This window comes from Hesperophylax consimilis, chromosome 8 (assembly GCF_061612785.1).
Source record: "Hesperophylax consimilis isolate HC1 chromosome 8, BYU_Hcon_1.0, whole genome shotgun sequence".
Lineage (NCBI taxonomy): Eukaryota > Metazoa > Arthropoda > Insecta > Trichoptera > Limnephilidae > Hesperophylax > Hesperophylax consimilis.
The window spans coordinates 39,460,873-39,475,510 of NC_142843.1; the positions used below are offsets into that span (position 1 = coordinate 39,460,873).

Consider the following 14,638-nt stretch of genomic DNA (forward strand, 5'->3'; position numbering starts at 1 on the left):
TGGAGAACAGGAAAAACCACGCTTAGAGCTGACCTCATCATCCGAAACATCTGCCTTAAGAGCAGGAAAAGCCTCGAAAGGTTTTGACAAAACTTATCCAGGAAGCAGGAGTTGAACCATTTGAAAAAGTAGGGATTGATGATATGTCAAAACTCACAGTCTAGATTATTGCAACGGAATATATGCAAGTCTCCCCAAATGTCAAATCAACAAATTACAATCCGTTTTCAACGCCGCGGCAAGGCTTATCACCGGAGTATCTAAATACTCCCACATTTCAGAGCATCTCGAAAATCTGCACTGGCTCAAATGTCCTGAAAGAATCCAGTTCAAGGTATGCTGGATGGTATTTAAGTCACTTAACGGAATGGCTCCGGCTTACTTATCAGAATTATGTATTCCAGAAGATTCCAATTCCCGACAGTCAACCCTTAGGTCAGCAACGTCATCAGCTATCGGAAGGTTGAAGGAACCAAAGCGCACACCAGATACTAAGTTCGGTGTGCGTGCTTTCGCCGTGTCAGGACCTAAAGCCTGGAATGGACTGCCGCATGATTTGAGAATGATCGCAGACTCGACAGAATTTAGGTCTAAACTTAAAACGTACCTTTTCAGACAGTCGTATCCATAATTTCAGAAACCTCCACATTCACAGTCGACGGCAATTTAAATTAACAAAAAGTAATAAAAAAATACTAAAAATAAAATAAAATAAATAAAAATAATAATTAAAAATAAATAAATAAAAATGATAACAACTAAAACTTTGTAGGCTTTTTAAGACATTTAAAATACAGTTAAATTAAAATAAAAACTATAGCAGACTTAAGGTCATGCGATGACCATTGTTTTTTGATATAGTGTCCTCTGCGTGCAGTTTTATCTTTTATAAGCATAAACTTTTTAATATAAGTGTGTTTGTCGGAAGTGACTTGCCAGGTAAGTATGTTTTGGTATCTTTTCTAAATAACAAATGTAGATCCTAGGAAATAAATTGTACAGCGCCCTTGAGGTGATTTTTCACAAAAACGGCGCTCCACAAATTATCCATTTATTATTATTATTATTATTACCATGAACAAAAAAAAAGAGGCTGGAGGGGGTTTGTAATCACCGCCACTGGTCTGTTGAGAAGTGGGAAAAGTTATTTGGTAAAAATATTTTTAATTACACATTAATTTATTTGATAATATGGCCCTGTAACTTAAAACTAAGCAGGCACATTTTTCCAGGTCTGCTTTTTGGATGAGTCAATCTTCCGAGCAATGGTGGACAAAACAGCCTTTGTCCATCGTAGACTGAATTCATCCCGACTGCATTGTGGAGACGGTCAATTGTCCATCCTCAGTAATGAGCTGGTCCATCATTTGTGGGCAAGGGACAGGACGTCGCATTGAAGCCGTGATTGCTAATAAAGGCGGTTTCACAAAATATTAATATATTTTTATAGTAAGTACCTAATAAATATGTGAAATATATTTGTTTATTATTTATATTTTCTTCCTGTGAATGAAAGCATTAAATTGCATGGTTTTTTCATATTTGCTTGAAAAAATATCCAAATTGGATAATTGCAAAAAATACCACTAGTCCTAATGTGATGGCCACCAACTGTAAGTAGGTTTAGCTTGATAATGATTGAGGAAGTGATTGAACTAACGATATGCTGAAATAGGCCAAGCCATGAGAGTATGGCGTGGTCCGTTGCAGAAATTATTCAGAAATTGTTTTTTTGGTGCCAGGACAAACTCGCCAAACACTAATATTACATTATAATATACCTAAATAATTTTTGATGTATCATTTTCAGAGATGTGCAAAATGGGTACCCAAAACCATTTGAAATGCAAAATGGAAATGGGTCAAAACTTTTCCACTTGAAAATGCAAAATGCAAAATGGTTTTTAGAAAAGCATTTCAAATGCAAAATGCAAAATACCCATTTTCAAAATGCATTGAAAATGCAAAATGGTTTCTCAGGTCAAACAATTAAAATAATTATAGAATTTTTAAACAATTTTGTCATTTAATAATGGACATCAATGTAGCAAACATATTACATGATGGTAAATCCAAAAACACCACAACTACAGATTATGAAACCACAAAAAATTTGCGCGGGACTAATGTTGCCAACGTAAAAACATAGAAACTCCTATCTAACATTTAATATTACAGCGAAATGGTTTCTCAGGTCAAACAATTAAAATAATTATAGAATTTTTAAACAATTTTGTCATTTAATAATGGACATCAATGTAGCAAACATATTACATGATGGTAAATCCAAAAACACCACAACTACAGATTATGAAACCACAAAAAATTTGCGCGGGACTAATGTTGCCAACGTAAAAACATAGAAACTCCTATCTAACATTTAATATTACAGCGTCATGGCCCCATGTTCAGTATTTGAATCAGTATTTTTTTTAATGGTATCACTCAATTGCCAGGGCTCCTACCAGGGAGCAACTTGACAAATGTAAATTATCTCTCATAGCGAGTTTGAGGACCGACTGATATTTGGGGCTTATGAAAAAAAATGAGTGGAGATAGTAGGAAGAATGTTGCAAAAAAGCATTTAAAATGCAAAATGGTTTTTAGAAAAGCATAATGCAAAATGGAAAATACCCATTTTGCATTTCCATTTGAAATGGATTTGTTTGAAATAAAGCACATCTCTGATCATTTTATATTATTACATTAAAAAAATACCTCTATGACCCTTCACATAAAAGATATTGATCATTTATTGTGAAATTCTCAGAATAAGGTTTTTGTCATTTAATGACTTTTTGCTGCAGAGGGACGATATAATATAGTTTATGATCAACCACATATATTATTACAGTTTACCTAAATGTTGCTTTTTTGTATTTGTTTTTTACAATGTAAATCCATTTTTTGAATTGATAAAGTACATTTTAAAGAACACTTGATCATTAAAAACTCAATTTGGCAACAGTGTTATTAACAACGACGATATATTCGTAACCATATCAAAAAAACATTATCAGACATAGAATTGATTATTAATTAATTATTTAAAAAAATAAAGACAAGCATTCCCGGGTTACGAATAACCTGACAATATTTGAAAATCTCCTACTATCTACCACCACAGTAAGCGGAAAATGTTGCTCGTGTTGTGATGGAGGACTTAGCCAGCCGAGGAATGGAACACACTACGCCTGGGTGGAACCCAAACGCGATGTCAACTCAGCTCAAGTGATTCCAAAAATGCGTTTCAACATATCAAGAGTACTTAGCAGGGATCTGCCTGCAGGAAGGGAGATGCCTGCAGGAAGGGAGCTGCCTGCAGGAAGGGAGCTGCCTGCAGGAAGGGTGCTGCCTGCAGGGAGTTGCTTGCAATATAGTAGAGCAAATAATGCGGTTACAGCAGAAAAGTGTATTCATATGTTTGCAATGGATTCCATCTCATGTAGGAATACATCAGAATGAAGTGGCGGATTTATTGGCAAATGAAGCAAGTGTGAATGGAAACTTCGAAGGGAATGACTGGTCGACAGATGCTGAAGATTACGGCGTAAAAATAAATTTAAACTAACTAAGGCAGAGAGGACGGACCGCCAGACAACTCTGTCTTGGCGCACACTCCTTCATCTTAGATTGCATTTAGTTTGAGAAGAATCTTGTGATCATGCATAACGACAGCAGCCAATAAAAATATGCATCAAGAAAATTAGTTCATAGTTGAAGTATGATACCCGGAAAGGCTAAGGTCCTGGGTTCAATTCCTAGATCTTTTTCTGATTTTTCCCTTTCAAATTTTCATTTAAGAATCGCTAATATTGTCTTCAATGATTAAATATAACAATTTAAGGTTTTACTCAAGTTATTCCAAAAATAAAATAACAATAACTTTAACAACCAACTCATTAAAAAAGGAACATTTATTTTTCCTTCTGTATTTTTAATTTTAAAAGTTGAATCTGTCATATTGACGGGACCCGTAAATCTAGTGTTAAAAAATACCCGCACTATTCTTACAGAAAAAACAACAAAATTTTATTCTCACAGCAAATGCGCACAGGGTCCGCTGATGTTTTAAGTTTATAACTGCTGACCCTGTACAAATTGCATGTGCCCCTGTTTAATTTGGCGGCCACCTGTGATCTGGAGCCCCAAAATACATAAAAACCCTCGACGCTGTGCAGAAACTGGCAGTCTATTTGATAGATTCCCATGTCTTAACAAACAAATTGCAAGTCTTTGGAGCACAGACAAGTCAGTGAGAATGCTGTCCTTGTTCTAGCGGTATTTCAACAGAAGATGCTCTCAGGAACTAGCATCATTGATCCCTTCGGCAACAGTGCTGTCAAGAAGCACGCCCGACATCTGTACACGGTTGTCACTTGAGAGAGGGTCCCGTTTACGTTTTAATCTTTTTTTCAACAGTTCGGCTGTAAAATGATTTGCTTGGCTTCTGTGTTTCCTCCCTCCTACAAATATGGTTCTCTTCAAGACCCAAGTTCACTCCTACCTGTACTCCAAAAGACCCTCCACACAGCATTCCCAAAGATGACACAGAAATTAATAAAGTTTCGGGATGAGTAAATAAAACACCATTTCACAGTCACAACTTTATTTTATTTATTTATGCCGTATAAATATTCAAAATTGTAAAACAGTGATAAAATTCACAATTCAATCAAACATTACACCGATGTACCTTGAATGCAAATTATACTCCGTATGAAATACTGAGCTGCATAATATAAATAATTATAGTTCTGAATTTTTTTAGTTTTGTTGAACTGTCAAAGTGATAAAATAATATGGCATTATTTTGTCAAGTGTTATTATTTGTTGTAATTTCTGAAATATTAACTTTGATCTATAAATTGGCAACATCTATTTGTAGTTGGCTCATTAGATCAAGGGTCTGTAGAGAATGTTTTCAACTTGGTTTAAGTAAATAGGAAAATACATTGTCAATATGGGAGAATTATATTATTGAATTATCAACTTAAATCCGGCTATTGGTTCTCAATAACACATTACACATGAGTCCAGTTTTAAACCATTTTAGTGTTTCAGTCAAACTTAGAATTTAAAATTGAGCAGATAATTCATCTGATAATTTTGCAATAAGTGAATTGTTAAACGCTATTAAAAATGGCAGTAGGTATTTTTTTGTAAAATTGGCGGTTCTCAAATATCTGGCAACACTTAATTCACTCTATTCCAACAATGAAATTTAAAATTTATTTTCAGTATTACTATTATAAAAGTTTTTGAAACATGTATAAAAAGTAAAATAATATCTAGTTAAAATGTTTACTTGAAGATAAAAGTTTTATAAAACTGTTTAATATAAATATCAGAAATAACATATTCATAAACTTAACATTTGGACCCAGTGCGTGTCAAAAGCTTGGTCAGACAATATTCCGCAATAATTCCTTTGATAAACAATATGAAGAAGAATAATAATTACAAAGGCTTTAAAGATGTAAATCAGACTCATTTCAGTTTAAATATCTTCTCATCAACAAAAAGTTCATAGTTTTACCAAAAATATCAGTAGTTGTTATATTGTACATAAATCTATTTTTTTAAATGGACAAAGAAGTTTTAGCACAAAATGTGTAATTTTATTATTTATAGTTGAAGATTTATATGATGGTTTGCTAAACTTCCAATAATAACTGAAACATATTATTCAGCCAAACGTCAAAGGTAAATTTTAGGAGTTATATTTTAGGTTGTGTATATTAATTTCTCAGGTGTCAAGATTTAAAACAAAAGTTATTATTTGTTATTAACATGTATTTCACCCAAGCCTAGTTCCAGGATTCAATGAAAACTATTCAGAGTTATATTATGTATTTAGATGTTAAACCCAATGAAATATTTATAATGATGTTGGGAATAAAAAAAATATTTAATAGGATTAAATAAATTGATGTTGGTGATTATAAACAAAAGTGTAATTCAAACATACTAGTAAGTGAGGAAAAGGAATGTGTAACAATGAATATTATATACATACATAGAATGGCTTAGATGTTTGTTTCACGTGAATACAGCTGGTACCAGCATATATAAACATACATAGAATGGCGTAGATGTTTATTTCACGTGAATACAGCTGGTACCAGCATATTTAAATTTAGCAGAAACGTGTGCGATTGACATTAAAGAACACTGTCACATGAAAACACATAAATATGGATATCTTATGTGGACGAACATCCCAAGAGGTGTTGGCGTCCGGCTCTTCAAGCCTCTTAATAACAAAGCTCTTTAAGCATCAGAGTTCCTAAATCCACATGGTCTACTTTGCTAACATCAATAAATAGGATATAAAATTGTTTCATGCATATCTGTCTTCTAATTTTTCTACTTTTACATCGACATATGCATCTGGTTTAATCCAAACACGAAATCTGTTTATCATATTGAGCTTATTTGTTAATTCTAATCCTAAAGTTGAATTTTCTCTTATTCCTAAACAAAACACTTCCTTTCATCACCTTTGGCAACACATGAACACATCTAATCCATCGACGCAAGCTCGGAATGGGCTTCAAACAAACTGTTTCTTCATTTACTTCGCCTTCCCGGATAAAATGTATCCTTAACATTAGTTGGCCTATATATATATATATATATTATGTACTTTAAATGATAATACATACATCTATTAGTTATTACTACTCTTTACTTAGTACTTGAGAATACATTCACAATAATTATATGGCAAAAGAAATGTTCGTTTCTATTGTAAATAATGATTATCCGTGAATGTTCAGTCAAACGACTGAAAATAACATAGAATAAAAGTGTGAAATCTTCATGCAAACCATTGAGATGCAGTCAATCCTTTCATAAGCACCTAATAACATACATATTTATCTACACATAATATGCTTAATTTACAAAGTAAATATTTTAAAATGTTAAAGAAATTCGAACGACGAGAAGTTATTTGCCATTAAAATTCAATTAAAAATCTTTTTAATTCATACAGAATCTTACAGACTAACAACACTAACGAGTAAAAAGAAATTTAGAAAAACTTAATAATATATCCATGGGTGAAGGTCTTTGTATGGGAAACTGATTCGTTTATAGGCATATTGGATAGGGAGTTTTAAATATTCTTAAAATTAATTATCATAGACCATAAATAATTAGGCATGATCACTTTTCGTACCCTAAACAGTATATACGAAGAAATTAAAGATTTGTTATAATTTTTAAGTAGGTACATAATACATTAATATAATATTATCATTTTCCTTTGAAATGAAAACTATTTATTTATAAACGAAACCTCGCCATTTTCTGTATACGAGTTTGAATCAAAATAATTGCAGAAAAAATTGTTTATATGTACTTAAAAACTCATGGTGCTACTGAGAAAATAATGAAAATCGCAAACCACATATGTAGTTGAATTCACAGCGATCTGGGATTCTCAACTGTATCTTTAATTATAGATTAATGTGCATAAAGGGATGTTGTTGTCGGGGTTACCTTGCACAAGTTATATTTACGAAAATTCCAGTTATTCGCAGTAAATTATGTCTCGTTCGTTATGTCATCGTTGATGTAGTAATTTCTACATGAACGAATGTCAGTAATCATTTGTTTGAGAAATGATTATGATACCAGTTGAATAATGATGAAGATTGGAGATTTTGGAGGTTATAGGAGCCCAGAATGTACGGTTGGAATGATTGACACCTGTGCAGCTGTGTACTGCTTAGTACCGCTGCGGGGTGGGACTGGGCATGCTCGTCACCTAGCTGGTGTTGGGGTCGCTGGTGACGCGTGGGCAGCGCTGGCGGTTGTAGCGCCGCAGGGAAACGATGACCAGCACCACGATGGCCACCAGGGTCACTCCCAGGGCGTTGATCACGATGCCCTCTTCCTCCCAGTTAACGTACTTCTCCCTGAAATCATACGCACATTAAACCTGATTGCAAGGAACACTCAATTTAATTGTCAATATGGATATGTGTAGGCAGCCAGTATGGACATATGCAGGCAGTCATAGGACAATGATATTGTCAATAAACATGTGATGTACAAAATTGACACATGTACAGACAGTCATAGGACATTCATTCATTCATTATAAAAGTGTATTGTACGTATTGGCGAATATTGTGAAGGAGAAAAAATACAAACAATTATTTAGTTATGAATAGTCATTTTTCAAAAGGCTGATACCGGAAGTAACTTCATCTCGAGACAAGATTTCAAAATGATTAATTTTGTTGATATTCTTTTCTTGCTTTATTTTTGTAACTGCTTTGCAAATTTTGTTACATTGCCGCATTATCAATGCCTTTGTTTGACTACGGTGCTCCAGTTTCAACCAAAATAACTTTGGATGGGATGGGTTAACCTTCAAGCGGTCGTGCGGGATTTTATTTATATCCTAAATGACCTACGGAATGTTTAAGCTAATTTTATATGAAATGTTTACAGACTTTATGCAATTGTTTTAAACAATAATTCATGTCTAATTGTCAATGTAATGTTCTTTAAAATTATTCTAAAGACAAATTATTCTGGTGTGATCGCTGCAGACATTCTTTGTGCAGGATGTGCTGAGTGTTATCGATTGCCTCATTGTTTAGCAAGACTTTCAATATTTCCTTAGTGGTATTTTTTTCTGGTTATTTAGCTAAGCTAGATGTACTTAGAAGATTAGCCATTTTTAGCTGGACTGGCTTTGAATCCTACGCACAACGTGGGAGTAGATGTAACAGGGATGAATAGTATATTCATTGTTTCATTAAGTCTATCTCAGATTGTCCTGCAGAGCAGAAGATGTAAACATGACGAAGAGTATGATGCAAGACAAGCCCATAACAAAGAAGAAAGGGACGTGTGCGGTGGTTTCTACGCCGCACAACTACTTGCAGGTTAAATGATTTCAGAAGATGATACAATTTAAACATTGTTACTAAAGCCTACTATAAAAATATTGAAAAATTGCATTATATTTACCTACGTAGAAATTTCAAAAGATATGTATGTCACCATTCAATACACTGAAGAGATAATACACATTTTCTTTATTCTACGTTTCAAAGGAATCAATTGCATTTAACTTCAGATATCCTTGAAAACATAAGTTTTGGAGGGACCTATTACTAAAAACTGTAAAAATTAATATTTGTAATTACATACTCTTATAGACAACATATATTACAATAAATACCTGGGTTGATGTAAACATTTATTAGAAATAATAAATTATTATAATAAGCTTAACTTTATTAATATTACTAGTATAACTTTATATGTACATATTACAAAATAATTTTAATTGGTTAAAAAAATACTTTTAGAAAATGATGAGTGTGTTATAAATGTTGTTAAAAGGTATTATAGTAGGTACAATCATTAGCAGTAACGCTTTACGCAAACATTAAATTTGTGTAATAATTATTGATGATGAGAAGTACAATATTGTTGAAATAATCTGATTCAATTGCAGATTAAAATGGAAACCTACATTGTTCAAAGTATAAACAGCCTCCCACATAGCGTGTAATGTTCCCTTTAAGTATAAACAGCCTCCCACATAGTGTGTAATGTTCCCTTTAAGTATAAACAGCCGCCCACAGAGTGTGTAATGTTCTTTTTAAGTATAAACAGCCTCCCACGTAGTGTGTAATGTTCCCTTTAAGTATAAACAGCCGCCCATATAGTGTGTAATGTTCCCTTTAAGTATAAACAGCCGCCCACATAGTGTGTAATGTTACCTTTAAGTATAAACAGCCGCCCACGTAGTGTGTAATGTTCCCTTTAAGTATAAACAGCCGTCCATATAGTGTGTAATGTTCCCTTTAAGTATAAACAGCCGCCCACATAGTGTGTAATGTTCCCTTTAAGTATAAACAGCCTCCCACATAGTGTGTAATGTTCCCTTTAAGTATAAACAGCCGCCCACAGAGTGTGTAATGTTCTTTTTAAGTATAAACAGCCTCCCACGTAGTGTGTAATGTTCCCTTTAAGTATAAACAGCCGCCCATATAGTGTGTAATGTTCCCTTTAAGTATAAACAGCCGCCCACATAGTGTGTAATGTTACCTTTAAGTATAAACAGCCTCCCACATAGTGTGTAATGTTCCCTTTAAGTATAAACACCCGCCCACAGAGTGTGTAATGTTCTCTTTAAGTATAAACAGCCGCCCACGTAGTCAGTAATGTTCCCTTTAAGTATAAACAGCCGCCCATATAGTGTGTAATGTTCCCTTTAAGTATAAACAGCCGCCCACATAGTGTGTAATATTCCCTTTAAGTCTAAACAGCCGCCCACATGTGTTCAATGTTCCCCATAATTGGTGGGGAATGTTAGAAAATATTTCTCTGGGCACCTAAATTTTAGGCGTTATTGACAGTATGTTAATTATTATTATATTAATTATTATCCAGTACATTAATTTTCTTTCTTAATGCCCTCAACTGCGCCATTACATCCAATTGCTTGGGGATAGGAGACGTTTGGAATAGCGCCCGTGATGCTATTTCGCTGGACAGACGCTATCCAGTGCATTCCTTTACTTTCTGAATGCTCTCAACTGCGCCGTTGCATCCGGGACGCCATCCAGTGCATTCCCTCTTTCTCTCAACTGTGCCATTGCATCCAGTTGCTTGGGGCTAAGACACATTCGGAATATCGGCTGTTATACTAATATGCAGGACAGACGCCATCCAGTATATTCCTCTTCTTTCTTATTGCCCTCAACTGTTCCATTGCATTCGGTTGCTCGGCGCTAGGACACGTTCGGAACACCCCCCGTGTTACAATGTACGCCACAAAGAAGCCACTGAACACCAACAAGAATCCCAATGAATTCATCAGCACGCCCTCTTCAACACACTGAGGGTAATACTTACTGGAAAATTAATAATAAAACACATTTTAAGGGATCAGGAAAGAAAAATAGGATACAAAATTACGACCATCAGGATATGGAATTAAAATGCACACATCTTTGACAAAATCACAGCTTTGGCAAAACTGGAAACATTGTCAAAAGGTTCGGGCTTGATAAGGTTGGTCTCAAATTTAGCTTAGGTTGGATGGAAAATTGGATAAGTTACGTTGGCCTAATTGCTGGCTTTTGAATGATAGGTTAGGTAAATCAAAAGGTGTTTATTAGATAGGATAGGGCTGGATTGAGGAAGATTTGGATAAAATCAATAAGTTTTGTGCAAATAACAAACCCGAGGGTAAGGTTGGCCTTCTGGCTAAGTCCGGTGAGACAAGTGGCGATTGCGAGGATGAAGGTAGCCAGGCCGAAGGCGGCGTGGATGGGGACGAGCCGCTGCCGGAAGTTGGAGGTAGAGTCTCCACAAGTCAGCAGCACCAGAAAACTGAACAATCCCATGACGAACTGGAAACAAACAACATATTAGTGTGCGCTGAGAACGACTTTGCTGATATGTACAATAATATTTGATAAACCTATATATATATATTATAGGTTTGAAAAAATAATAAAGTTTTATAGAAAGATGGAGAAAAATAAGTATGTAATTATATATACAATATGGTTGCTGTCTCTCTACCATTGTGCAAATAAATATATGTACATTAACAGGTTCTCAGCTAGCCTTGGATAGTGAAGGTTTAGATAACTCTGATGGTTTTTTTATTAAATAAGTCTAATTATCTCTTTTATATTTTATCTGTTTAAATTATAAGTAGGTCCAAAATAGTGTTTTAATTTAATTTTGTTTGTTTCATTCAAGCACAAGGCAAGCATAAAAATAACACGTCGCGACAATTGCCGGATGAACACTGAGCAATGAAAGTTATATTGACGCACAACGCCAATTGGCGGGTGCGAAGTTTTTCGAAACATTCCAATTCCGACGGCAGTGAACCTGTTAATATATTGTGTCAGCAGTGGCGTGCATTGCTCTTTAACCAAAGGTAGCCTGTACGTAGTGTTTTAATTTAGGGTTTTTTTGGAATGTGAAACCGCACAAGAGTCCCAACTGCCCCCAACCATCTGGAGCCAGTGAGATTATGGCATCCAAAATCGGGGTATGTTGTGAAGTTGAAGGTAGTGGGGAGGGGAAGAGGAAGGTGGGCAAGTATCTGGCTATTCAGATCTGATCACCAAACGCTGCCAATACCATTTCAAGCAATGTTTCAATTCGGCATAGTGGTCTTACACCAGGGCATTACTGATGGTATCTTCCACTCTGGAATTTGCCATAGATAAACTATATATTATTTTAAATGAGTTAATTGTGAAATAACACAAATTAATTAAATAAAATTAACCTGCGCAACCCGGGATTTGAACCCGCTACCTCTGTATTTTTTTTTTTTACATTAACCCCACACAAAAGGCCCTGAGGAAAATCCCTCAGGGTGTATGTCATCTTTGGGCATGCTGTGTGAAGGGTCTAAATTGTTCATTGAATGTTTTTAATGACTAATGATTACCATATTACACTGAGTTGTGGCCAATTGAATAAAAAAAAGGATGCAAGTTCTAACCCATTTCTTACAAATTTGTCACATTTTATAAATTTTCTTTGATTTCTGCTCATGGTTCATTGTTATGCGTAGGGTAGGCACAGCTTTTAAGTCTGCATAGACTGCACACCACTGGGTGTCAGGTCAAATAGCGCCTAATGATAAACTTCACGACCAAAGAAAATCTAAGTGGACAACAGGTCAGTGGTTGAATTAGCAATGTATTGGGTTCACACCCAGGCATAGTGAATTAAAATCCTCGGCTGGCTAAGTCCTACATCACGACACAAGCAACATTTTGGCTTAGTCTGAGATTTTTAGATTATTCGTAACCCGTTAATGTTTATCTTCCTTTAAAAAAAAGAAAGCTATTTTCAATCATTTATCTTTCCAAAACTGACAACACAACTTAAAATGGGAGCAGTTTAACTCCCTCTGTAGATAATATTCATAACAGAGGCATTTGCAGGCATAATTGGAGCAGTCCGCTCCAGGTGTCGACTTGCCAAAGCAATAAGTAGCCAAGGCCCTGATAATACCTAACCTGCCCTCGAGGTTTTTACAGGCGCCAGGCGCTGTTTGGCTCAGGGCCGCCCCTGACCTCAAGGATACCATTAAAAACCAATTCTCTGAATATAACTAGCTATTCTGGGGAAACTATTTATCGTAGACTTTATACTATTTTATATTTATATTTTATAAACATTATCTTGTAAGACTATACAAAAATTTCCAAAAACATAATTTTGCAAAACAACAGTTATTACGGAAATGGATTAGGCTGACGCAGGGCAAACAGTTTGCGTCGGCGATCAAGAAGTTAAAGGATTTCAAAGTCCATATATGAGTAAATAAGACATTCAAAAATATATTAGATTGAACAAAAATTTTAACAGTTGAATAACAAAAAGCATGGTGACTTTTGTTCCTTTTATGGCAGCTGCAACGTGATGTTGCTGTACTGACCCGTAAGACAAACAGCCCTACAGTGATAGTGTAGTATAATACTACAATTTACTAACCTGTAAGACAAATAGTCCCACAGTGATGGTGTAGTACAATGTACTGACCTGTAAGACAAAAAGTCCCACAGTGATGGTGAAGTACAATGTACTGACCTGTAAGACAAAAAGTCCCACAGAGATGTTGTTGTACTAACCTGTAAGACAAACAGTCCCACAGTAGCGATGCCCATCCAGCTGTGCAGAGAGTAGAAGTTGGGGATGGGTGTCTTGCTCAAGTTGTGGTAGTCCCACACGGCCATGAGACCGAGGACCACGCAGGGCACAGTCAGCGCATGGAAGATGGCGTGCAACATCTTCACGTACAGTCGCTTGCAGCAGCGGCAGATGCGGTACAGCATCATGGCTGGAAACAAAACAATCCAAATTAACCCATATTGTATATTCTTTTCATTCAATACTTCTCCAAAATCTCGAGTTTTAAGTTCTTGGTTATGATTCCTATTTCTGTAGATTGAGAAGATCGGTTTAACATTCCTGTTACCAAGTTTGATAACTTCCTTCTAATCCCAAGCAAGATCCATGTGAAAGTCAGCATTATGATGCAATTTAAGTTATTTACAAATTTGCCTGTTAAATAATAAACAAATATCAGACATCATTACATTGATTATTTTACATATTTATCGAACTATAGGGTGTTTAGCGAATATAAATGAAAACTTAAAAGATAGAATCGATAAACAAGTGTAGCAGGCTCCCTAGCACGATCGAATCAATAATGATTTTATCAATTTGTCGGTAAATTAAGTATATTTAATCGATGCGAACTATTGTTGGTTCATTGGCAATCTGCAGTCATGCTCGGGTACGAAAATATGTTACCGATAAAATCTTTATCGATATGTTCATGCCAGGGGGCCAAAAATGCATTTTAGGTTTTTATTTTGCAATTTATCACTAAAATTTCCGATCTAAGGGCGAGTTGTTTTACAGAACTTGAACAATTCATCAATAATATTCAAAATTATATTCATGATCTGTTATTCTTCAAGTTATGTGAAACACTTGTCCAGAAAGGGATAGTAAGAGAATTTTAATAGAATGTTCACAGAATATGAATATTAACTTTGAAATTTGTTTAATCGACTGTTATTGGATAAGTTGATAAACTGCTATACGAGTA

At 35.0% G+C, this 14,638-nt stretch overlaps 1 protein-coding gene across 3 annotated transcripts in view; it reads right to left on the reverse strand.

The window, feature by feature from the left end:
- Positions 1 to 4,601: 4,601 nt before the first annotated feature.
- LOC149422036 (transmembrane ascorbate-dependent reductase CYB561-like) overlaps positions 4,602 to 14,638 on the reverse strand; it is a 173,425-nt gene continuing 163,388 nt past the window's right edge. For all 3 annotated transcript variants that reach the window (XM_089634249.1, XM_089634251.1, XM_089634250.1), the window contains 3 exons: positions 13,650 to 13,858; positions 11,224 to 11,393; positions 4,602 to 7,928 (listed from right to left, as the gene is read on the reverse strand). In XM_089634249.1, coding sequence (XP_089490375.1) covers positions 7,778 to 7,928; positions 11,224 to 11,393; positions 13,650 to 13,858 — 530 coding nt within the window. In that variant the 3' untranslated portion in view covers positions 4,602 to 7,777. The remainder of the gene's footprint in view (positions 7,929 to 11,223; positions 11,394 to 13,649; positions 13,859 to 14,638) is intronic.